This window comes from Oncorhynchus tshawytscha, linkage group LG30 (assembly GCF_018296145.1).
Source record: "Oncorhynchus tshawytscha isolate Ot180627B linkage group LG30, Otsh_v2.0, whole genome shotgun sequence".
Lineage (NCBI taxonomy): Eukaryota > Metazoa > Chordata > Actinopteri > Salmoniformes > Salmonidae > Oncorhynchus > Oncorhynchus tshawytscha.
In genome coordinates, this window is record NC_056458.1 from 9,444,639 (window position 1) to 9,470,556 (window position 25,918).

The 25,918-nt window shown below is 42.8% G+C and overlaps 3 protein-coding genes across 4 annotated transcripts; all 3 read left to right on the top strand.

Moving 5' to 3' along the window:
- The first annotated feature begins 919 nt into the window (after positions 1–919).
- Positions 920–6,072, top strand: LOC112228797 (neuronal PAS domain-containing protein 4A-like). The gene is made up of 8 exons (XM_024394441.2): positions 920–1,367; positions 1,835–1,986; positions 2,110–2,218; positions 2,320–2,611; positions 2,708–2,817; positions 3,139–3,274; positions 3,531–5,122; positions 5,323–6,072. Exons 1-8 carry the CDS (start codon positions 1,193–1,195, stop codon positions 5,349–5,351), a joined length of 2,595 nt encoding a protein of 864 aa, XP_024250209.1. The 5' UTR covers positions 920–1,192; the 3' UTR covers positions 5,352–6,072.
- A 1,762-nt stretch (positions 6,073–7,834) lies between these two features.
- LOC112228134 (28S ribosomal protein S12, mitochondrial) lies at positions 7,835–9,234 on the top strand. The gene is made up of 3 exons (XM_024393259.2): positions 7,835–7,981; positions 8,096–8,146; positions 8,791–9,234. The coding sequence occupies exons 2-3, from the start codon at positions 8,098–8,100 to the stop codon at positions 9,174–9,176; spliced, it is 435 nt and encodes a 144-aa protein (XP_024249027.1). The 5' UTR covers positions 7,835–7,981; positions 8,096–8,097; the 3' UTR covers positions 9,177–9,234.
- A 304-nt stretch (positions 9,235–9,538) lies between these two features.
- On the top strand, positions 9,539–25,085 carry LOC112228796 (chromosome-associated kinesin KIF4). Of its 2 annotated transcripts, none has more exons than XM_024394439.2 (30): positions 9,539–9,820; positions 10,462–10,585; positions 11,195–11,309; positions 11,439–11,629; positions 11,873–11,971; positions 13,713–13,879; positions 14,107–14,201; positions 14,737–14,856; positions 15,506–15,681; positions 15,792–15,853; positions 17,586–17,718; positions 17,862–17,920; positions 18,018–18,123; positions 18,741–18,863; positions 19,097–19,270; positions 19,444–19,547; positions 19,778–19,922; positions 20,096–20,206; positions 20,326–20,409; positions 20,555–20,668; positions 20,903–21,058; positions 21,226–21,323; positions 22,024–22,153; positions 22,529–22,813; positions 23,026–23,103; positions 23,317–23,415; positions 23,565–23,735; positions 23,854–23,979; positions 24,092–24,214; positions 24,473–25,085. In XM_024394439.2, exons 2-30 carry the CDS (start codon positions 10,463–10,465, stop codon positions 24,641–24,643), a joined length of 3,738 nt encoding a protein of 1,245 aa, XP_024250207.1. In that variant the 5' UTR covers positions 9,539–9,820; position 10,462; the 3' UTR covers positions 24,644–25,085. The 2 variants fall into 2 exon arrangements, with proteins under 2 accessions (XP_024250207.1, XP_024250208.1); XM_024394440.2 differs by having other exon boundaries at positions 24,095–24,214.
- The last annotated feature ends 833 nt before the right edge of the window (positions 25,086–25,918 follow it).

Genomic DNA, 25,918 nt, shown 5'->3' on the forward strand with positions numbered 1-25,918 from the left:
TCAACACCAGTGTGGTTTCAACAGATGGCCACACCAACCATGGTAAAAACATCAACTTCCACAGGGAACTCAGGGTGTCAAACAGTGGACCAAACGGAAGCCAAGAAAATCTCAATCTGTCTGACGTTATCTAATTATTCATGTTTTTATCCTTTCAGGAGAATCCAGTCAGTCAGACACACAGTACATGACTCAACACAGTACAGTACACTTCGGTGTTGAGTCGGCCGTGTCAGTAAAGAAAAGGTGTGTGTGGCTGTAGTCTTATTGATGGTTGTAGTTCAACAGTATACTGCATTTCTAAACAGAGCATACTATTTGACTTCAACACCTGATATATATTATCTTCACTCGAAAGTGCTGTAAACTCCAACTCGATGAACAAATATCATCTTGACCCTTTGCAATTTCGATGTAATTTGGGCTGATTTCGACCTCAGTATGAAAAGTGAGGGAGCTAAAAAAAAATCGAGTAACATTACAATCAAAACATTCTATTCAAATCCATTTTCTAAAAATAAACTGAACAACCAAGGCAAGAATAAAGCAAGGAACATGTACAAGGCTGAAATCTCGCCAGAGAGAGAAGGGAGGAGTGTGTAGGCGTTTGCTTAGTTCACCTGGAAACAACAATGTGCTTTTGTCAACACTCACTCACTCACCCACAGTACACATACAGTACACATACAGTGCACGCAGGCTGTTAGGTTAAGTACATGCAGAAAAACATGCTGAAACATACAGATGGATGCTTTCTATGGCACCTGATAGAGAGAGAGAGAGAGACAAGAGAGCATGCGGTCCTCAATGCTAATCAAACCCTCCCCATCTCCTTTCAAATTATATTCATACTTATGGTTGCTCAACCACCTCTCCACCCCACCATCAGCCTATATAAAGAATATCCTCGTTCATGGACTTTATTATCACGACACAACTAGTCAACATAGACAGTAACCCTAACAGCCGTCTGCCCCCGGGGAGAGCAACCGGATAATAAAAACGGACAGAGGCTAATTACCATTAGTTGACACTGCAAACGCAGCTATTAAACTAGTCATTCTCATTTTAACAATTCAGATGTCAAGTTATAACGTTCTAATGAAGATGAAGTGAAGAGGCAGAACAACACCCCGTCTCTACAAACCTTCCAAACTCTGAGCAGACACCTGTTTCAGACAGGCACGCGACAATGTATCGGTCCACAAAAGGAGCGTCGAAGGCTCGGAGGGACCAAATCAACGCAGAGATTCGGAACCTACAGGAACTGTTGCCCATCTCCGATACGGACAAAGCTCGACTCTCCTACCTACACATCATGTCACTTGCCTGCATGTACACCAGAAAGTCTGTATTCTTCGTTCAAGGTAGGTTCAACCTTTTTGTTCTTTGAAATATGTTCACATTAAGTTTGATTAGGCTAATAGGGAAAGCATGCTTTTGCTCTTGTGTTTTTTTGTCACCAGGTGCACTTCAGTTTAACGTGAATGGTCGACAACTACTGCCGCATATCATGCACTGTAAATCAGAAGTTGCTCTATTTAATGTATTATTTGGCTATAGTTCTATTTTTTACATAATGACCTTACAAGTCTTTTGCTGTCCGAAGTGTTGAAAATGTTTGGCGCTGTCCGTTCTAGTCTTGTTGCTGTGAGTAGAGAGTGCGTGTGAGTAGAGTGCGTGTGACTCCAACCAGTTTGAGGCATAATATTTGAGTATGAACACGATCCCAAGTGAATAAAATGCAAATACTAGAATGTCTTATGTGCTTCTTTGTGTTAGTGACGATATTCATTACTAACGTTCGACCTCTTCTTTTCGCTGCCAAAACCAGACGCTCTTCAAGACGAGACCATGGACTTCATGTCTTTTCACGAGCTCTCGGGGCTGATGCTCGAATTGTCAGGTTTCATGCTACTCCTAACAAGCGACGGAAAACTTCTGTATCTATCAGACAACGTCGCAGACCACCTCGGGCATTGTATGGTGAGTAGCCTAAGCTACAAACTGGTGGCTGTTGTTACTTTGACAAACCATACACTGAAAGTATTTGTACATAGGCCTATGAAAGTCCCATTCAATATCACTCGACTTGTTTTTCTCATTCAGGTGGACCTGGTTGCCCAGAGTGACAGTGTGTATGATATCATCGATCCTATGGACCACTACGTCTTGAGGAGCAACATTGCAGGTCTACCAATGACCACTACTGATACAGGTAGACATACCATTATTACTCACATGTTTACCCATTCTTATAATTACAACAGATGACATCAATCTACATCAATTTACACCTCTATTTTTATCCTCCTCTAGACAGGTTATTTCGATGTCGCTTCAATACCACAAAGTTCATCCGGCGGCAAGGTGCAGGGAACAAGTTGATGCTGGTCAGAGCTCGCTGCCTCACCCCACCTTGCCCTGTCTCTAATTACTGGACCTCCAACCCAGTATGGGTGTGTTTCTGTACCCCTCTGAAGACAAAAACGTCTAACCTCACAATCGCCAAGAGTGCCTCCTTCACCCCACCCCCTGAGCACGCCTTCCTGCTTGCTTGTTTTCACTCTCAACACAACAGGGACATGAGGCTTTGGGACGCGCAGGACAGGTAAGAATTAGCCTGGTTCATTCTAACACTTTGAATTGTGTATAGGCATGATTACATACCCCATGTTCTCAACTCTGTCATCCCCTTTCCCTCCAGTGTGAGTGTGTACCTGGGCTATGATGTGGAATCTCTACGCTCTCGCTCCTGGTACAGCCTGGTTCATCCCAGGGACCTCTCCCATGCCTCTGAACAGCACCATATCATATGTGAGTACAGCCACAATAACACAACTACCCAACCAGACTATAGCACCACAGCCACTTAACATGCACTCCAACACAACCAATAATACAAACCACAGGTCGTGGCACCATAATTGCAGAGGACGGGCTCGTGGTAATGGCTTTAGCGTAATCAGTGGAATGGTATCAAATACATCAAACATATGGTTTCCCTGTGTTTGATGCCGCTCCGTTCCGGACATTATCATGAGCCGTCCTCCGCTCAGCAGCCTCCACTGGTACACACACATGAGGAAGACAGACAAGTAAGCAGATGTGAACATGGGAATGTTTCTGTCTCTGCAGTAAATGAAGGAGGGGAGCGGCAGGTGGAGATGGTGTTGCAGGTGGAAACAGCAGACCACTCCTGGGTCTGGCTCTATATGGTCCTCCAGCTGAACAATGGAGAACACCCCATCAGCTGCCACAACTACATCATCAGGTACCACAATTACACTTGTCATATGCCATTTGTGTTCTCTCCAACCTTTAACAATAGATGCAATACAATATATATTATACAATATATACCATGCAATAGATACAATACTATATATATTATACCATAGATGCCATACAATGGATACAATATATACCATACAATGGATACAATACAATATATACAATAGATAGCATACAATATCTGTGAGATTCAAATAATGATAGTCTCTTTTCCTCTTTCTCTCTCTCTCTCTCAGTGAGTCAGAGGCGTGGTCAATACGCCAGCAGCTGTGTTTGGAGCAGAACCAGTTCCCTGGGTATTTGGGTTCTGGCCAGAGCCTGTCTAGTCCAGACCAGGTCTTCAGCAGCAGTGGCCTGTCTGCACATTCTTTAGACTTAAGCCATGTCACGTCTGGTGTGAGCGCTTGTGAGGAGCCAATGCAGCCACTTAGTTATGGTCCTCGGTCCAGCCTGTCATCTCTGGATGAGGAGAACTTCCCGCAGACACATAGAGGACAACACCAGTGGAAACCAAAGTCCAGCCATCTCTCTGTTGGGCCAACCACTGTGTACCCTCCTGCCTCACTGACTGATCCTGAGTCTGATATTCTGTCTCAGAGAATAACCTCTCAATCTCTAACCAATATTTCAGACCCTCTCCCCTCCTCCCTCACTGAGCCCCTTGCCCATCTTACTATGCCCCACCCTCAACAGATTGGGGAGCTTGCATGCACTCCCCCGTATACCCCTCATCTTGAAAGTGGCCGTTTTCCTTTTGGGGAGCAACTGCCACTCAGTTTAGTTCACATCAATGCAGCTGTGTCATGCCCAATGGCCCATGAAATTATTACCTCAGCACTCAGAGCACCAGCCTTCTCCCAGGCCTTCTCCTCTGATCATCCTGAGCTGTTTTTCCCAGCAGAGCCTCATAGAAAGCTGCCCCGCACCACTGATAGTTTTGGGGGAGATGAATGCGCCATCATGAGCCTGCCACAGATTATGGGACCTTTGTATGTGGATGTTTCCCACAAGCCCTTCTGTGGCCCTCTGAATGAGCTCCTCCTTACCCCAGCGGCATCACCCACACACCCACCCTGCTCCTTCCTCTCCATAGACAGAGAGCAGGAGAGGGAGAATGAAGAAATTTCTCTCTTGGCTAAATATATTAGCTCTTTAGCTGAGGGATTTTGTTGTGACCCGCTTCTACCTGGAGTGAGCCCATCCACCTTGACTTCACCCAGCCTTCAGGCCACATCCCAGAGTTTCTCTCCTCCTTGCGGAGGTGAGTGCCAGCCCTGGAGGGGGCTAGACCCGCCCCGTAGCCAAGAGGATATCTCTCTGTATGAGGAGAGTATGTTACTTGAGAGCCTAATTGAGGCGTTCTCATCGTTCCCTTTGTCCCGCTCTTCATGCTCCTCTTCCTCCTCTTTGAACTCCTCCCCCCCTTGCTCACCACTCACTCCAGTGAGCAGGTGTAACCCCAGCCTCATCGAGGGTGAGTCTTCAATCGGTGTCAACCATTTCTGTAGCGTCCAGTCAACGCAGTGTAACTGCTTGGCAGTGGGTGGAGCTTTGATGGTCATCAGGGTGATGGATATGGAGGTGTCAGAGGAGCCTCCATCTTCACTACCATCATCAGCCATCGTTCTCACAGCCTTCCAGGAGGGTGCCTCTGCCTTGGTCCATCCGGCCCCCACCATTGGTTTGCCCAATGCCCAGTCCTTTCTGGAGGAACTGGGTGACATGGGACCTCTGTTTGAGGCAGATGCCTCTTTCACCCCGTCTTGGGGTAACAACCTGAGTTGTATCAACTCCCACTCAACCATGCATTCACAAAGTTTTCACCAAGGTAAGGGGCCATATTTGTCATGCTCATATGTTAATATAAGATAGCAGGCTATATTACTGGCACATACATTTGTTTTCATTGTCTCATCAGATATTTCAATGTTACAGTATAAGATGCATGAGACAACTAAGAATCCAGTGTGAATAATACTGGTTGCTGAACTAAATGAACTAATGCTTCTCTGTTTTCTTTCATTTCAGATGGAAGCCTGCGTGACCCTGCGTTTTAAAATAAGTCTGTGACTTACTTCATTCTGTATGGCATATTGTCATATTTTAAGATGCAGCTTTTCCTGTAAAAGCTGAATGTGCAAAATGTATTAAAAATCTTCAGAAAGGTGAAAATGTAAATTCTCCTATCCATATTTCAGATACTTAAAATCCAATACTGTATAATAAAGTTTTCTGATGATTCAGTTGTACATGCATTACTTTGAATTGATTTTATTGTTAAGTAACCTCATGAGAGGTAATTTAAAGTGCCATATTTAAATTCACTCATAGTGAGGAAGAAGGCATATTTGAGCACACAAGATCACATTGCACAAATGTATCATACCACAACAATTTTGTTTGGTTTTCTCTATAAAGATGCAGTGCTTGTTTATACACTGATTTACATGTTGGTTGACTAGGGTCTTATTTTGTTGAAAGGATGCATTTAGGTTTGAAAATCATGATGGGTTGTCTTTCAGCATATGTGCTCTTCGCATACTGTGTTTGTCTGATCTATTTAATATATATTTTTTATATGACTGAAAGTGGAGTGGAAAGTGTGTATTACCAGTGTACTGATAATATATGCTGTACATGCATATATTATATCACTTATTTATTTTATCAGAAAATGTACATTAGCTAGTATATTTAATATAAGTGATGGACATTGTGTTTAGTTGCCAATGCATTTGGATACCAATCAAAAGCAAATTAAAATCTCTTTTTTTTAAAGTCTTTGTGTCTTACTGAGGAATTAGACACTGTATTTCTGTAAATAACCCATTTGCCAGACTTTCCTCTCTCCACCATTCTCTGGTCTCTATTGTGTGATGAGAGTCAGGGACACTTCTGAGGTACATTGTGACGCCTGTCACACAATCTTGACTTTGGGGAACAATCAGCATCCCATACTGTGCAACAGGCTTGAATGTGCATGCATTTCACACACACACACACACACACACACACACACACACAGACAGACAGAAATCAGTATGCTACCATGAACAGCCACATATTTAGCTTATGTTGATTGGACTAAATTGTTTTTTTGATATCTTTTAGTTGACACTGTATTAGACTAAGCATAGGTGATTAGATGATGTTGAAGTTGAAATGTTGCTGGTAGGGTGGAGACAGTGCCTGTTATCTTTGCGGCTTGCGGTAACTCTGTGGTTCTGAATCAATAGTGGTTTAGTGGTCTGAAAATGTAAACATTAACTTGCTTGACCATGCTGTAGGTCATATAACTATTTGTTACATGCAATGTTTTGTGGACTTCACAGGACAGATGTTGCTCTCCGGTTTTGTGATGAAACAAAGGTGGGGTTGAATCTATTCTGCCACTGTGTATTCTTATTGTCTCAGCCTTAGGCCTATATATCACGGTGTCAAGGCATATGAACTAAAAATACAATTATCACAACACATACACTGACCAAAAGTACGTGGAAACCTGCTTGTCGAACATCTCATTCCAAAATCGTGGGCATTAACATGGAGAAGGGGCCCCCATTCCTGTTATAACAACTTCCACTCGTCTGGGAAGGCAGATGCACCCTTTAATATATTAACTAGAATGATATTAAATTAACCTCATTCTCAAATACCATCCACCCTCCTGGACCTTTGCACCCACTTGTTGTTGTAGCGCTGCTGAGTTCTATGAAAGAGGTTCATACTTCTAATGCTCTCTCATTCTATCCTTCCTGCCCTTCCATTCTTGTGAAAATTGAAGAGGGACGAAAATAGACTGAACCTAAATTGGAGAAAAACAGAGCGATAAAAGGATAGGAAGACATACAAGGACGGACTTGCATTTTTTTCCCTCCCACTCTCTCACTTGTTATCTCTCTACCTCTCCCTTCCCTCCCACTCATCCATTCAAGCCATTTGCTTTTTCCTTTCATGTTCCCTCTTTCACACATCTGTGTTCTCTTGTTCATTCAGTCATACCTCACTCATGGAAACCATGTCCTTATGAGTCATTTACCTCATACTCATCTATCCCCCTGTTCTCTTCTCTCTCGCTTTGCATCCGCTTGCTACTTCATCTGCTCCACACAGAACCACATACATAGACATTCACACACAAACAACGCCTCCCCTCTCTTTCTCGTAGATGGATGTGAAGAAATTATATCCACCTGGCAAAAAAACGTATACAATAGGCTACCTGTGGTGGTTCTCAACTGTTAGATAATTTTCTTCCTGTCAATTATAAACATTGACAAATAATTATATCAAATATAAGGAACTAGTGAGATGCCTGATCTGTCATCTTTGGTTTACGCTCCAGCTCCAGCACACCCCTATTTCAGGGATTCTAAAATATAGGATACCTTGGGGCTTGTTTAGAAAATGTTCGACATCAGATCCAAAATCATAGTCTTATCCTCTGGCCAACTCATGTGCATGGTGTTTTTTTGTGTGTAACCGGCCAGTAGGTGGCAGTAGTGCTCTTACAAAAATCTGCAACGGAAGCCGTCGCACTCAATACGGAAGAAAATGTCAAATACTTCCTGCGGTCATACGCGTGAGAGCAGTTACGCGTTCTTATTTTCCCTATTATAATTTGTTATATATATTTTAAAGACACACGTCGGTGGTTTGACCTTGGGCAGGAACTGAAAATAAACAAGTACGGTTTGAAAATACTGTAGAGCATGGCTTTGGACTAAATGGTATGGTTAGCTGCAAGGTTAACAATGTGACAGACAGGTTCCCCTCAATCCTATATATGCCTATTTTGCAGGGATGGCGTCATTGGGGAGTCTGAGACCAATGTTGACATCACTAATGCAAGGTAACTTCATCATGCCTGCCTATTTTGCACACGCACTGAAAAATGTATGCAAGCACGACTAAGTTGCTTTGGCAACAATGCTTGGCAACAATGCGTCAGTTTAATGGCACATAATACAATATAGTCATATTACACACGTTTGTTTTACTATCGTGGGGACCAGACGATTGATTCCCGTTCAAAGTCATATTTCCATAACCTCAAACTCTAAACCCTAAAATAACGTTTTTTTCTTGTGGGGACTGGTGAAATGCCCACACTTGTCTGAATATGTCTTATTTTACTATCCTTGTGAGGACTTCTGGTCCCCACAAGGATAGTGAAACCAAAAAGACACACAAGCACAGAGGCTTGACATCCATGCTCTTGACTTCAGACCTGCAGAGGTAGGGAATCTTACCTTGTGAGGGCCAGTGTGTGGAAGCACAGCTGATTAGACTAAAATGTATTTTTTATTGAGGACCAGATTATAAACTTCTAAATTGAATTGTACTGCTTTGGCTGCAGCAAAATTATGCACACTATCCCTACTTCAGAATATCCTCAGCATCTTGTTTAGGTCCACACGAGCTGTTATGTTTACAGTTTACTCTCAACATTAGAAGTTGGAGCAGATCTCTTACTCACTCTTTGTACCCTACTAGTGTCTCAGTCTGTCTCCCAATGGTCCGGACCTGTCCTCTCCAGAACTATGGCTACTCTGAATCAGATGCATCGCCGGGGGAAGCCGTCCCCCCCTCCCCCGAGCGTCAGCGCCATGTTCGGCCGCCCCCAGCTGAAGGCAGTGATCCTGAAGACAATGATCCGGAAACCCAAGAAGCCAAACTCTGCCAACCGTAAATGTGCCAGAGTCCGCCTGAGTAACGGCAAGGAGGCAGTGGTCTTCATCCCCGGGGAGGGACACAACCTCCAAGAGCACAATGTAGTGCTGGTGCAGGGGGGCAGGACACAGGACCTGCCAGGAGTCAAGCTGACTGTGGTCAGGGGAAAATATGACTGCGCTCATGTTGTGAAGAAGAAAAATAACTGAGAGGGATAGGGAATGTTTTTTGTTGTATATGTGTAATAAATGTCTTAGTTCAAACTTGGCTTGGACCCAGTGATTTATCCCATGTTTCATTCATTCCCTATTCACTTTTGCCAAGTTAAATAAAGGTTAAATAAATAATAAATTGCGGACTTCAGCAATAGACACCTATGCTATATCCAGAGATGAGCACATTGAGCAGAATCACTGAGCAAATCTCTTTTTAACATTTATTTAAATAGATGGTCGATTTATGAAATAAATACCTACAGTTTTAACAGTTTAGATTCATAGCATATATCAGACTTTTATTTTGAAACATGAAATAGGCACATGACAACAGCAGACGCGTGTTGGAGGCGGAGCTGAATATTTGAAAGTGGCGGGCAAGACGAGATCCATGACAACCACCGACTGAAGTTCTTTTGACGGAAAAAAAAACGTTCAGTCAACTACATTTATTACGACAACCGATGCGTGGTTACATGTGGGTCTTATTCTAGCCTCTGAAAAAAAAATATAGTTTTAAGAAACATTTAGCTAACGTTCGTGGTGACTAGTTACCAAACTAGAGGCAAACTCATTTTAGCGAACGTTAGCTAGCTCATTGCAGGGGTCAAGACCAACTTCTTGCCAGCCCAAAAAAGGTAAGTGACCGTCCTTAGATAAGTTACTAAACGTGTTTGGCATGGCAGTGTAGTGGTATGTTCAGCTATCGGCAAGATGGCTAGCTAGTTAGGTAACCAAATACAATCAAGCTACATGCTGGCTAGAATTCACCGTCCGTACTATGAGCAAAGATGGTGGTGGATAAATTAAAGAGTTCACTCACACGCCGTTTACCATTGAATACAAATAGTAAGTTCCGGTCTACCAGCGAGGGCGTGTCTCTCTTCCTGTTTTGTCTGATATCAGGTGTTTTTGAATTAATTACAATGAGACAAAAGTAGCTTTCAGAAAATACAATTTTCCGATCTGCACCGTTTCAAGATTTCCTTTTGCTTCAAATGTTTTATTTATTTAACTAGGCAAGTCCATTAAGAACAAATTCTTATTTACAATTACGGCCTAGGAACAGTGGGTTGCCTTATTCGGGGGTAGAAAGACAGATTTTTACCTTGTCAGGTATGGGATTTGATCTAGAAACCTTTTGGTTACTGATCCAATGCTCTAACCACTAGCCTACCTGACGCCCCCAATGACAACATTGCTTTGATATTTGATATTGGCCACACTGTCCGTTACATAATCATTTTATGCATCTGTCACCTATTACCTGATTTTGCAGCATGACAAAGGAGGATGATAAGTCCATCCCCGTGCGGGTTGCCCTGCGGTGTCGACCTTTGGTTACTAAAGAAATCAACGAGGGTTGCCAGACCTGTCTCACCTTCGTGCCAGGGGATCCACAGGTCAACAATCGATTTTATAAGACATAACACAGCACTTGGCATTGCTTCGTCCCGCAACGAGACATTGTTTACAGATTGCTTGTTGCGGAACTTCCATAGCCTGGCGTTGTTAATCAACCAAACCTAAACTATTTGGTTTCACCAAAGTAATGTTTCCCGTTGAGACGTTTTCTAATATCTCTAGAAACAATACTTATGATTTGTCTGGTTGAATGTGTCCTTCACTGTCAAATAAGTGTTTAAAACACGTTTTTGTCCAGGATCTTCCATTTTCAGCCTGTAGAGATTATACGCAGTAGTTTACTCTCGCGTGACAATCGCAGCCCACGGGCAGAAAATGGAACACCTTGGATAAAAACGTGTTTTAAACACGTATTTGATAACAAAAGACACATACAACCTGAAAAAAGTAAGTATTGTTCCTACATATTTTGATATGCTTCTGTTTACGGGAAACATATTTTGGTGAAATCAACTAGTTTAGGTGTGGTTGATCGAGGACGCCAGGCTATGGAAGCTTATGCAACTAGCCATCTGCAACACTTAGCCTGATTTATGGATTCAATTCCATAAGGACAATTGTTGTCTTATAATTCTTCTCTCTTGCAGGTGATTGTTGGCATTGAAAAGGCGTTCACATACGATTATGTTTTTGATCCTACAACTGAACAAGAGGAAGTCTTCAACAGTGCTGTTTCACCGTTGTTGTGTGGTCTTTTCAAAGGTACAGGGGGGAAAAGATGTTTACTTTCACACAGGATTGCCTGTAGAACCAGTACTGGTTCTATCGGTATGGGAAAAATGGAATAGAATCAATAAGCTGTATGTATAATGTTTCTACTCTTCTATTCAGGCTATCATGCTACTGTGCTTGCGTATGGTCAGACGGGTTCGGGGAAGACCTTTTCTATGGGAGGAACCTATACGTCGGCCCAAGAGAATGAGCCCACCGTCGGAGTCATCCCCAGGGTGGTCAGAATGATCTTCCAGGAAAGGGAGAAGCATACGGATTGTGAATTCTCTCTGGCAGTGTCTTACCTGGAGGTGTGTGGGAACCTCTGTGCATTATTCATCATGATTGTCACAACACAATGCATGTTTTTACTGTGATAATGGACAAAACAATCATTGTTACCAGTACATTCCTCTTCTCAGAAACTCAAAACAGGGAGTCATGATGCTTAAAAAGACAGGATTCGGATTATTGAAGAAATAGATTTCTTTGTGTCTGGAAGTATCCTGGCCATGTTTTTCTGTAACGTTTTGTCTAAATTTTGTGTGCCATAGATATACAATGAAGACATCCTGGACTTGCTCTGTCCATCGGTATCCAAAGATAAACCATCAACCATCAACATTCGGGAGGACCCCAAGGAAGGCATAAAGGTGTGTGTCTTTTACAGTTGAAAATGTGGCTAAATATGTCTGAAACGAGTCAAATGTACTTGTTTAAAAGGACTGTTTGGGGGAATGTACTAGAGGTCGACCGATTGATTTTTCAACTGCGATTTCCACCGGTCTAATGTCCATTGCTCGTGTTTCTTGGCCCAAGCAAGCCTCTTCTTCTTATTGGTGTCCTTTAGTAGGGGGTTTCTTTGCAGCAATTCGACCATGAATGCCTGATTCGCACAGTCTCCTCTGAACAGTTGATGTTGAGATGTGTCTGTTACTTGAACTCTGAAGCATTTATTTGTGCTGCAATCTGAGGTGCCGTTAACTCTGAACTTGCAGCAGAGGTAACTCTGGATCTTCCTTTCCTGTAGCAGTCCTCACGAGAGCCAGTTTCATTATAGCGCTTGATGGTTTTGCGACTGCACTTGAAGAAACTTTAGAAGTTCTTAATTTTACGAATTGACTGACCTTCATGACTTAGGGCTAGGCGTCCCACTAGCGGGTCAACTTCTGGGTTCTGAATTCAAATAAATAATCATAAAAAATGATGGATATTAAACATTTAGGTACATATGTCTTTTATTGGTTGAAAGCTTAAGTTCTTGTTAATCTAACTGCACTGTCCGATTTACTGTAGCTATTACAGTGAACATGTAATGTTGTTTTGTTAGATAAAATCCTTCTTTATATCCCAAAAAGTCGGTTTAGTTGGCGCCATCGATTTGAGTAATCCACTCCTTCCAACATGCAGAGAAAGGAATCTGAAAATATACCCTTAAACTTTGTTTTAACAAGTCAAAATATGTTTCTATATACTCCTCAGATACCCTAAAATATAATCAAACTATAATATTTCTTATGGAAAAAAGTATGTTCAATAGGAAACCGATTTTTAGCAGGTGCGTCCTGTCTTCATGGCACGGGCAAACACCAATTTCCCTTTACTAAAACTGATATTTCTTATTTGTTTTTGAAGCTACAAGGCTGAAACCTTGAACATAGACTGCTGACACCCTGTGGAAACCATAGGAATTGCATCCAGGGAGCACATTTTCAATATGACCTTATTACTTGCCATTCTAAGAGGATGGTTTTTCTTTGTATTTTCTCCTACCATATCTATTGTGTTGTATTCTCCTACATTATTTTAATATTTCTACAAACTTAAAAGTGTTTTATTTCCAATGGTACCAATTATTTGCAGGGCCTGAGCAACAGGCAGTTTTACTTTGGGCACGTCATTCAGGCGGAAATAGAGAAAAAGGGGTTAAATGATAGGCTGTAATTTCTCTTTGCTTATTTGAGCTGTTCTTACCATAATATGGACTTGGTCTTTTACCAAATAGGGCTATCTTCTGTATACCCCCTCCCCCTACCTTGTCACAACACATCTGATTGGCTCAAATGCATTAAGAAGGAAAGAAATTCCACAATTTAACTTTTAACAAGGCATGCCTTTTAATTTAAATGCATTCCAGGTGACTACCTCATGAAGCTGGTTGAGAGAATCCCAAAAGTGTGCAAATCTGTCATCAAAGGGTGGCTAAGGATCTCAAATATATTTTGATTTAAAGCTATTGCTTACTACATGATCCCATAGGTGTTATAATCATAGTTTGATGTCTTCACTATTTTTCTACAATGTAGAAAGTAGTACAAATAAAAACCCTCGAATGAGTAGGTTTGTCCAAACTTTTGGCTGTACTGTATGTTTAACCCATTCTCCCTATCGTAGATCGTGGGCCTGACTGAGAGGGAGGTGTTCTCTGCCAATGAGATGGTGGGCTGCTTGGAGCTGGGGAACTCAGCCCGTACTGTAGGCTCCACTGCCATGAATGCTGCCTCGTCTCGCTCCCATGCCATCTTCACCATCACCCTGGAGCAGCGGAGAGGGGCAGACAAGTCAGTCTTCTCTATAGCTTTCTCCCATAGATCTGTCTCACTTTCTAATTTTCATCCCAAAGAAACGTTGCAGTCCATGAATGTATCCGACACGCAAAGCGCTGCATTAACATTTTCTTATATGCAAATCTCTGTTGATATAGTTAATTCAACTAATTTGTTTTAAGTGTGTTGTAAGTTGATTTGTTCTCATTTCTTCTGTTCTGTTTCTAAATGTGTGTTTGTAGATCTGACAATGTGGTGTCGAAGCTACACCTGGTGGATCTGGCTGGCTCTGAGAGACAAAAGAAAACCAAAGCTGAGGGCGATCGTCTGAAGGAAGGTGAGTCAACTACCAGAAGCTAACACTTTGGAAAACAGCAGTAAGCTGTGTGCTTTAAAGCCAATTATTGCTTGATTGGAAAATGTGGTCAGAGGCTTCATATGGAGGGTGTGACGCAATTGCGGAGCCTCCGGAGGCATGCAGAGACCAAATCAAGCTCTGAACTGCATCACCGTGGGCCTCAAATTTTGTAACAATGTGGATGGCTCCGTATAGCTCCACATTGACAAGATTGGTTGACAGTAGGTGTGGGGTGGTACATCCTGTATAAACACAAACTCACTTCCTTGACAACTTCCTTCACTATCTCTGCTCCGTTAAGCGCAAGAAGTATGAAAGCAGAGGCTGCATCACAGTAAATGCTGTACGGCCATTTCAGATGTTGGATTGACAAAGCTTTGCCTTTTCAGTATTGTTACGGCCCATTATTAGCACAATCTACATGTTTTAAATGACAGTCCCAGTTCTAATTCATTGTGTTCTTAGTTTGGTATCAGAACCTTATTTGACTCTGCTGTCTTCCTGTCTGCTCTAGGCATCAGCATCAACCGAGGCCTGCTCTCCCTGGGCAACGTGATCAGCGCTCTGGGTGACGAGAGCAAGAAAGGCACCTTTGTCCCCTACAGAGACTCCAAACTAACCCGCCTGCTGCAGGGTGAGAGTTCGATGGGTTCAGGGGGATGTGGTAGTTGAGCAGTCTAAATCCGGGCATTGTCACCCATGTATGTTCTTCCTGGGTCAAGTGGTATCAATTCAGGATTAGCTTTTAAGCACAATGAACATAATAAAGATGTTATAAGGCCTTGTGGTAGTCGGATGACTGAGAACAGTCGAGATGCATACGTTGTATACCCTAAGGCAGAGGTAGGCAATTAGATTCAACCACAGGCTGATTTTTGTTGGAGCGGATGTTCGGGGGGCCGGAACATAATTTGTACAATGCAAATTGACCCAAAAGGGGAATGTGTTTTCTAATACAATCATTTTATACCTTGATTAGATTGAGACACGATCACATGTTTTTTTGTTGTCGTGTGGGAATACTTGGGAACAGATTGTCGAAATTAAATGAATTTTAGCTGAATTCTGGTGATTTTATTCTTAAATTTTTTTTTTTATATATATATACCCCCAAAACTAAAACTCACTCGCTGGACGCCTGTTGACGACTCCTGCCCTAAAGGCATTCAACGCAACACAAAGAAATTCATCAAAAACCTGAATGTTTCTTAGATTTAGAGACTGAATAGCACTCCATGTTTAAAAGTGTGCATTGAAGAATCAATTCCTGCTTTCTCCAACAGATTCTTTGGGAGGTAACAGCCACACCTTGATGATAGCGTGTGTCAGCCCTGCAGACTCCAACATTGAGGAGACCATCAACACGTTGCGTTATGCTGACAGAGCTCGCAAGATAAAAAACAAGCCTGTGGTCAACGTGGACCCTCGAGCTGCTGAGATGAAACGTCTGAAGCAGCAGGTAGGTAGTGACCACTGACCACCGTGCTAAGTGACCCTACAATTCGACCTTACATTTACACGATTCAAGTGTTCATTGTTTTGATGGAATATTTCCTCTTTTGGACACAGGTCCAGGAGCTACAGGTGATGCTTCTGCATGCACGTGGTGGTGTGGCACCAGTGCTTTCTGGGTAATTACTACTAAATAATTTCCCCAACTGACATACAGTTGAAGTCGGTAGTTTACATACACTTAGCTTAGAGTCATTAAAACTCGTTTTTAAACCACTCCACAAATGTCTTGTTAACAAACTATAGTTTTGATAAGTTGGTTTGGACATCTACTTTGTGCATGACACAAGTAGTTTTTCCAACAATTGATTACAGACAGATTATTTCACTTATAATTCACTGTATCACAATTCCAATGGGTCAGAAGTGTACATACACTAAGTTGACTGTGCCTTTAAACAGCTTGGAAAATTCCAGAAAATTATGTCATGGCTTTAGAAGCTTCTGATAGGCTAATTGACATAATTTGAGTCAATTGGAGTTTAACCTGTGGATGTATTTCAAGGCCTACCAAGTCTCTGGTTCATCCTTGGGAGCAATTTCCAAACACCTGAAGGTACCACGTTTATCTGTACAAACAATAGTATGCAAGTATAAACACCATGGGTCCACGCAGCCGTCATACCACTCAGAAAGGAGACGCGTTCTGTCTCCTAGAAAGGAACGTACTTTGGTGCGAAAAGTGCAAATCAATCCCAGAACAACAGCAAAGGACCATGTGAAGATGAGGGAGGAAACAGGTACACAAGTATCTATGTCCACAGTAAAACAAGTCCTATATCGACATAGCCTGAAAGGACGCTCAGCAAGGAAGAAGGCACTGCTCCAAAACAGCCATAAAAAAGCCAGACTACGGTTTGCAACTGCACATGGGGACAAAGATCGTACTTTTTGGAGAAATGTCCTCTGGTCTGATGAAACCAAAATAGAACTGTTTGGCCATGATGACCATTGTTATGTTTGGAGGAACAAGGGGGAGGCTTGCAAGCCGAAAAACACCATCCCAACTGTGAAGCATGGGGGTGGCAGATCATGTTGTGGGGGTGCTTTGCTGTAGGAGGGACTGATGCACTTCACAAAATAGATGGCGCATGAGGAAGGAAAATTATGTGGATATAATGAAGCAACATCTCAGGACATCAGTCAGGAAGTTAAAGCTTGGTGCGAGCAAGGAGGCTGACAAACCTGACTCGGTTACACCAGCTCTGTCAGGAGGAATGGGCCAAAATTCACCCAACTTATTGTGAGAAGCTTGTGGAAGGCTACCCGAAACGTTTGACCCAAGTTTAAAGGCAATGCTACCAAATGTTAATTGAGTGTATGTAAACTTCTAACCCAATGGGAATGTGATGAAAGAAATCAAAGCTGAAATAAATCATTCTCTTCTATTATTCTGACATTTCACATTCTTAAAATAAAGTGGGAATCCTAACTGACCTAAGACAGGGAATTTTTACTCAGATTAAATGTCAGGAATTGTGAAAAACTGAGTTTAAATGTATTTGGCTAAGGTGTATGTAAACTTCCGACTACAACTGTATGTCCTTAGTTCTCTATCCGTCTATTCAGCCAAAGACTCTTTAAACCTTAGATGACTGGCAGAATGAACATCCACTGGTCCTTGCTATCTGGGATCCTTGGGACATATCTCCGCCATTTGATAGTGAATTTTAAAATTGGTTAAGGTTAGATGAGGGGTATGTTTAGGGTAAGGATGTCTCAAGGGTCTCGGATAGCACTAAACAAACTTCAATTCTGGGAGCTTAAAAAAGGTAATTTCCTTGTTAAAGAAATATAAAAATACTACCAAAAAGTATCTCACTGACTCCTTCCATCCCTTCTCTGTAAAAGGACTGAGCCAGCAGAGAACGTGTCGAAGATCCTGGAGAGGACCCGTGCCCTGCAGGTTGAGAACAACAATCTGAGCCGTGCTCTGAGTGAGGCAGCAGGCCAGACTGCCTTGATGTTTGAGAGGATCATCATGGTAAGGAACTGTACTGGTCTTGCACTAGGTCTGTCTTGTCACAGGCCATACCAACATCACACAGCAACGCTGACTCACCGTTTAGAATAGTTGGAGATATTACCATGATCTTCACGTGCCATACTTTGTCACTCTACACACAGACCGAGCAAGCAAATGAAAAACTGCAAAGCAAACTGCAAGAGTTGAAACAGCATGCAGCGTAAGTCTGAACTCATGTGTTTCGCCCATTGTCTTCATTGTCCTTAAGTCATTGGCACCAGAATTATCTGTGTTAAAACTTAATGCTTTTCTTTTAGGTGTAAAGTGGACCTGCAGAAGGTGATGGAGACTCTGGAGGACCAGGAGCTGAAGGAGAATGTGGAAGTGATCCAGAATCTGCAGCACGTCATCCTGCAGCTCCAGGTACTGCCGGACGAGGGAGCTCTCATAAACCACAAGGCTGGATCTACTGCTGCGTGACTGACTGCATTCAGTCCCTTTTTATATGTTTAGCGAGCAAAGCACATTAGACAATTGTCTGCAGTCCATTGTAGCTAAGCTGTTGCTGTTCAATGCCATTACTTTATATGCTATGAAAGTGACGCAGAATTTTCCAGGAAGTGGCCTGGTAGATTTTATTTTGTATTCTTTTTGAATGGTCTTCAATAGGCAAAAATGTTGCGCAATTGTCTTCAGGGCAAAAATGTCATAAGACATCTGGCAGAAGTAAATTCCCCACAAACACAAATATTATTTTTCACAAATGTTTTGACTTAATCGTCAAGCTCATTCCAAATATCAGGAGACTGACCCCAGAAGTATGACATAAGGTAATGGCACTTTCACAGTGTATTGATCATGCTAATCATAAAGATAATGGACACTTGATTTATTTTCCATTCAATTACACACATTGCATGTGTAACACCATCCATTTGATGGCTGGATATTTTAGTTCCCTACACCATATTTCAGTCCATTAATAAGAAGCTGCTTTGTATCGTGTCTGGGTAATAATGTCTGTGCTCTTCTCCCTCCAGGATGAGAGTGCTGGCCTTGCTGCCACCATTGAGGCGTTGGCTGCAGACTGTGGGGCTGAAGGAGATGACAGCCCTCATGTGTCTGTCAGCTGCAACGAAATCCCAACTGATGGTTCACCTTCTGTAAGTTTCTGGTCGTCTAATGCAGAATCCTGTCTGTGCTACAGATCCGCTTCTGCAAGGCTGTTGTTTCCTGAAGACATCCAGACGTGTTTTGGGGTCGTTGCATTTTCACGGATTCTTTTTTGAATTGTTGTACATGGTGTTTGTGGGTTTTGTACAACGGGTATGTTGTACAAAACGTGTGTGTTTTTGTTATCATAGAAGCATACATCCTCTTCCCCCACCCTACACAGGCTGCTGTTGACAAAGACTCTACAGAGGGCTTCACTACCCAGCATGCCTTGCGCCAGGCCCAAATGTCCAAGGAGCTGATTGAGCTCAACAACATTCTGGCTCTAAAGGAGGAGTTTGTCCGGAAGATGTGCCAGAACGACAGCCACCTGGAGCCTATGCAGACTGAACACCAGGTAGGGCTGGAGATGAGACTGGAGAGAAAATATGGGTTGGCTGTAATGGAGGTTGAGAGGGCTGCAACAGGTGAGGCAGCACCAGCACAGCACTTTGATTCTTATCCACTGGGAATGTTTTTGAAAGCTTCAAACTGAATTGATGGAGCTCCCCATTGACTGTTCCCCTTCAGAATAACATCAAGAGTCTGCAGACATCAGTGGGCTCTCTGCAGAAGGAGAAGGAGGACCTCATCCAGGTTCTCCACTCTGCCAAGAAGGACGTTAATCAGGCTAAGTAAGGCAGCTGGCCTCATTGGTGGGGTTCAAACAATGATATTACAGCATCTTTATTTTCAGGCTGCATATTGAATTGATATGATAGTTATCTGTTGTGGGAGTCTCTTTCATAAGAGCCATGAGCTTGGTGTGTATTCACAACTGTATGTTTAGTATAATCATTCCTCTGCATTTACAATGGAGTCATCAGTAATTTCCTTGTCTCTATTCCCTCCATCTGTCCACCAGGCTGAGCGAGCAGCGTAGGAAGCGTCTGCAGGAGCTGGAGGGTCAGATCACAGACATGAAGAAGAAGCTCCAGGAGCAGTCCAAGCTCCTCAAGCTCAAAGAGTCCTCTGTCCGCAGCGTGGCCAAGCTCAACCATGAGATCCAGGTATGACCGGGGGCTTGCCAGTGGCTGACCTAATCAGCAGGATTTCAGGACAATGAGAGCTTTTCAGTCGACTGTCATCGGAATCTAAAAAACTTGAATTTGGGCCTTGCGATGGCAATCCAAGATGGGGTTGTTGATGGCGTCTCTTGTTTGTCTGCTCTCTTTCCCTGTAGGCTATGAAGAGTCAGCGTGTACAGCTGATGAGGCAGATGAAGGAGGACTCTGAGAAGTTCAGAGTGTGGAAGAATAAGAAGGACAAGGAGGTGCTTCAGCTCAAGGAGAAGGTGTGTGTGTGTCCATAATCCATACATAAGACACACTGTTCACCATATTCATTTCCATGTGGTTACGATTGATTGTTGTTTAAAAAAATAAAATACAAAAATTCTCACCTCTCTCTCAGGACCGTAAACGTCAGTTTCAGATGGTGAAGCTTGAGAGTGACTTCCAGAAGCAGGCTAATGTCCTGCGCCGTAAAACTGAGGAGGTGAGGCCTGGGTCTTGTGCACCGTTCTTCTGTTTTCGTCTGCAGACCTAATCGACCAGGAGAAAGTGTTTCGTGTCAATTCTTCAATGGTTGTTAGCTGGAAGTGCAGAGAGATATTTCAACTTCTGCCGGTGTTCACCTTCAGGCTGCAGCAGCCAATAAGCGTCTGAAGGATGCCCTGCAGAAGAGGAGTGAGGTGGCCGAGAAACGAAAGGACGTCCATTACAGAGGGCTGGAGGGAGCAGCCGGGAGAGTGAAGGTCTAGTCACCTTTGTTTGATTCTGTGTGCGGCGGTGTAAACTGTTTTGTGTGAGGGGTCCTGGTTTTCAAGAAAGGAAACGATTACCATAATGTGTTAAATGAATCTGCGTTGTGTTGTCTGAGTGGTTGTGTGGTTTCAATGAGTGCTGTGACTGTATATGCATGTATCAATGTGTGTGTGTGTGTGTGTGTGTGTGTGTGTGTGTGTGTGTGTGTGTGTGTGTGAGAGCAGACCTGGCTCCTGAACGAAGTGGAGGTGCTGGTGAGCACAGGGGAGGCGCGGCGCCACCTGCAGGACCTGCTGGAGGACAGGAAGATCCTGGCAGAGGAGATCTCCCAGCTCAAACAGCAGATGGAGGCAGGGGATCGGCCCGCTGCCAAAGTCAGGGTGAGTGAAGTTGCTCTCCTAAAGAGATCAATGAGAATCTGAGCTTTTACTAAATGAGGATTCAGTGGAATTTCCACCGCTAGGCTACATGAGGAAATTATGCCTCTGTTTCTCTACAGAAGTTAAACTGTTGTTATTGTGCGTTCTCTCTCCCAACACTTTCACAGCGTCGGACCCTCATCATCTCCGAGCTGGAGAGCCAGGGAGAGCTGGAGGCATCTCTCAGTAAACAGGTGGACAACCTGGAGACGGAGATAAACCTCAGGTGAGTCTGACTAGTACGGACCTTACCCATTACCTCGCACGGCTGAGGGATTCCTTCAGTTCCACTCACATTGACCTCCCCTTACTGCTAATGCATTTGTGTTTTTCATAGACAAGGGTACCCAGATCATTTGTCTTTTAGTTGCATTGCTAAGCATTTTTTTGCACTCATTGGGTATTCCCGACCCTTTTCTCCTTTGCTTGCCTGGAGAAATGTTGTCATAGTAAGGCATTGCTCCAAAGCTTTTCACACCTTCCAAAGCCTACGCCTTCCCATCTGTTCATTGTTAGTTCCTGTTGATAGGATATTGTGACTGCTGCCAGAAGCAAGTCCTTAAGAACTCGGTTAATTTAATGAGGACAGGAGAGTAATGATATGTGATTGGCATAAAATGTGATCAAGTATTTACATTTGGTCAAGTGAATCACATCCATGTGCATTTATCGATACACATTCACATCAATCAAATGTATTTATAAAGCCCTTTTTACATCAGCGGATGTCACAAAGTGCTGTACAGAAACCCAGCCTAAAACCCCAAACAGCAAGCAATGCAGATGTAGAAGCACGGTGGCTAGGAAAAACTCCCATAAAAGTCAGAAACCTAGAGAGGAACCAGGCTCTGAGGAGTGGCCAGTCCTCTTCTGGCTGTGCCGGATGGAGATTATAACAGTACATGGCCACGTGGATTTCCTCCTAGGAGTGCCCAGATAGCTGACCTACAACAGAAGGTTCTGGACGCAGACAATGAGGGGCGCTTGAAGCAACGTTGGGACAACATCACTACTATAGTAGAGGCCAAGTGTGCCCTCAAGGTCCTCATGTCAGAGGTGAGACACATTCGCATATCATTGAACTGCATGCTTTTTAGTCTCACAAATCAAATTCGAAATGTCTTGAAAAGCATGTTACTAGCCTACCTTGTAACCGGCAGGGTAGCCTAGTGGTTAGAGCGTTGTACTAGTAACCGGAAGGTTGCAAGTTCAAACCCCCGAGCTGACAAGGTACAAATCTGTCGTTCTGTCCCTGAACATGCAGTTAACCCATTGTTCCTAGGCCGTCATTGAAAATAAGAATTTGTTCTTAACTGACTTGCCTGGTTAAATAAAGGTGTATATATAAAATAAAAAAATTGGAAATCAACGCCCAAAAACAATGTTTACTGACAAAATGCATGACCACCAAATATGTTACCGCCTCCACAGTTGGTGTCTGCCAAAACGGCCAGTTCTAAGCTGGAGAGTGACCTGAAGCAGGAGAAGGGCAACATGCTGGACCTGCAGAAGACTATGTGTGATGAGAGGAAAGTGATGTCCACCATGGAAATGGAGAACCAGCACCACCTGGTGGAGCTAGAGCAGATGCACCAGGAGAAGGTCCTGTACCTCCTGGGTCAGCTGCAGAGCAAAGAGAGACCGTCTGTGGAGAAAAAGCAGGAGGAGGAGACTTCCAAGCGGGAGAGGGAGCTTCTGCAGCGCCTCAAGTTCCAGGTCTGTCACACTGTCCTCTCAGCTACTGTGCTCACTGACATGTTATAGGAATGGTCATACAGTCAGTAAGGTCACATGCATGTGTTTCTACTATTAATCCTAATTGTCCATGTAGGTTGACTGCACTCAAAGATCAGCTCAGAGTGTTGAGGTTGAAGCCAAAACTGAATAAAGGTTCTAACCCCCTCCAAATATAATGCTCGTCTCTACAGGAGGATGAGATTGAAAAGATGCAGAAATTGAATGAGCAAAACCAGAGGCTGTTGGATGACAATGAACAATACAAAAAGGTAAATACACAGCTGGGCATATACAAGGACAATATAACACTCAAAGCTATATACAAGAACAATGGTCTACAGGTAACATTATTATTATTTTAATTTGTAAATGGCTTTTCTCACACCCATTGCTCTAAAAGGACAGGTTATAACAATTTGAAACATTAAGGTCTACTATTTGTTGAAACTGTCCATGTCAAGCAACGTTTGTTCTGTTCTCAGAAACTAACACTGCTCCAGTTGGCCAGTGGGAAAAAGATGAACGTCCTGCCAGCATCCACTCAGTCCCCAGATGACTCCTTTGAGTACATCCCGCCAAAGGTAGGCCACTGACATCCTTCCTTACCACTGTCTGTTTCATATCCAACTGTTAGAGGAAAGATTACCCCTATATGAGTCTAGGGGAAGCTGACCCAGGCAGTGCTGGGAGGTTGCACCATCTCACTGGTGGTGTTCTTTACCTCCTGCAGCCTAAAGGTCACCGTTTCACTACAACCAAGGCTCCCCTGAATATGGCTATCGACATTGAGGAGCTGGAGTCTGTCTCCGAGTCAGAGGAGGAGGATGAGTGGTGCCCTGAGAAGAATGAGAGAGGCCGTAACAGAAAGAACTCCAACGTCAAGAAACCCAAGTCAACAGGGGTGAGATCTTAGTCTTTATTCAATTATTTTGTGAGACAGGCAACACTGTCGGTTTAGAGATGGTCAGATCACTATTACCATTGCATTTGCAGTGTTAAAGGTTTGCATTTTTGTTAAGTGTGCCTGTAAGGGTCGCTGTGGCAACAAGCTGTGCCGGTGCCGTAAGGGAAAGTTGACCTGTGGGGAAAACTGCAAATGTGACCATGAGAAGTGTCGTAACATCGGCAACCAGAGGTCCAGTACAGTAAGTTCAAAAATACCCTATGTTGTATTCTACATAGGCTCCCTACATTGAATAGAATGTATCATTGTTTGTGCATATATTTTTCATAATCATTTCCCTCTCTTCCTAAAAGCAGGACTCTAGCGAAGTCACAGATGATGGGTCCAAAGATTCGGTTTCTATTCTTCAAGACCCCACAGCCATTAGCTCTGGGGATACCACGTTCTTTAAACCACCCTGTGCCACTCCCACCAAGGTAGGCTGCTCTATACCATCAACAATGGGCTCAATGGTTGTAACATCATACCCTCAACAGACTCATCACACTCTCTTCCAGAAGGGTACTGTTTAAGGGTCAAGGTGCCTTGGGTAGTGTTATGGTTGAGTTGGTAATGAATCTGGTGTGGTGATATTATTTTACACTGAGCTGCACCTAAAGTGGATATTGGGTATTTCAGATCATGTCCTTATTTAAAGTGCTGAAAATATATTTTTCCTTGCTTTATTCTTATAGCTTGTGAGGAAGACTGTCTCTGTTTCTGCTGAAGAGGAGGAGGAAGAAGAAGATGATGATGATGAAGAAGAGAGGAACACAGCCAGCTTCTTGAAGAAGAAGAAACGAGGCCTTACTAGCTTCCAGAACAGCTTTTTCTCTGGATGTACGCCCATCAGGGAAGAGTCTTGATTGAGGTGGGCAAAGGAAGCTAGTATAGACAAATCAAAATCACGCAAGGACTTAGCCCCTGTTATAGGATAGTCCTTTCATCTGTTTTTGTTAGTGTTTTGTTATTCTTTTTTTTTTTCAATGTCTTAAATGTCCACTCCTACGTTCCTTGTAATAAAGTGTAGCAATTGATTCTAAATTAGACATCACTCTTTTATCTGTTTTGAATCTGAGGGCATTGGAAAATTCACTTACTCTGAACTGACTTAAATGTCTTAATTATGAGGGCTGAAATGCACTAACAAGCTGATTTATTTTGATGTTGATCATACAAGGGAATTATTTTGTCACTTGAAATGTAAATGTTTAATAGGTTGTATGTAATGGATTTTCTATCAATAGAAATTGATAATTTTTTAATACTCATTTTTATTGTTATCCATAATAAATGAATAATTCATGATTATTTGTCCTATAGTTAATAAATCTCATTCTTTAATCAGTTGTCTAACAAAAAAAACATCTGTCCAATCCAATTATCACCCTTTCAGTATGAAGAATTCTGGATCAGCGTTGTAATATTGTCGTTAGCGTTCCCATTTGAAGACTATTGCAGTGTTTTCACTCAGCTCCCAACCTTTTTAATGCTATAGTCAACATGACATCTACTCTGAACTGCTGCCATTTTAAGACTCAGTCAAAGCAATGTGGTTTTATAGAGGGGCAGCTTTGGTCCAAATTCAAAATGGCGTCTGAGAGCACTTTAAAACCAAATACCTTACGCTGAAATAGATAATGGCCCAGGGTGATTTGGATGATCGAGGTCTGGAAACATTTTAAAGCAACAACAAAAATAACTGCCCTGGTTATACACAGCTCAAATACTCTTACATTTTATTTGGCTGTATTTTGCATTTAGTTTCTTTCTGGTCATCCAATATTGCAGTGTGTTATTTGACTGTTTATGCCTACCTAGCCATCTGTTCTATCTGATAGGTGACCGAAGGCAATTTATATTGAGGTTTGTGTTGCATCTGTACATGGCTCTTGGTTGAGTGAATGAGGGAGAGGTGATTTTATTATGCAGTCAGTGTTTGCAGAAAATTCTAACGAGTTCTAAGTTCAGGTGTGATTACTTCCCTGACCTGAATATATGAATGGCGATGAGGCTGTGCAGCCAGTCAACCATTGGATTTATCTGGAAATGGCAGGAAGGCATTCCTCTACTGAAGGTTGCCAACAGTGCGAACTGCTGAGGCACATAATTTAGCATCAGACGGTGTACTTTGGATACTA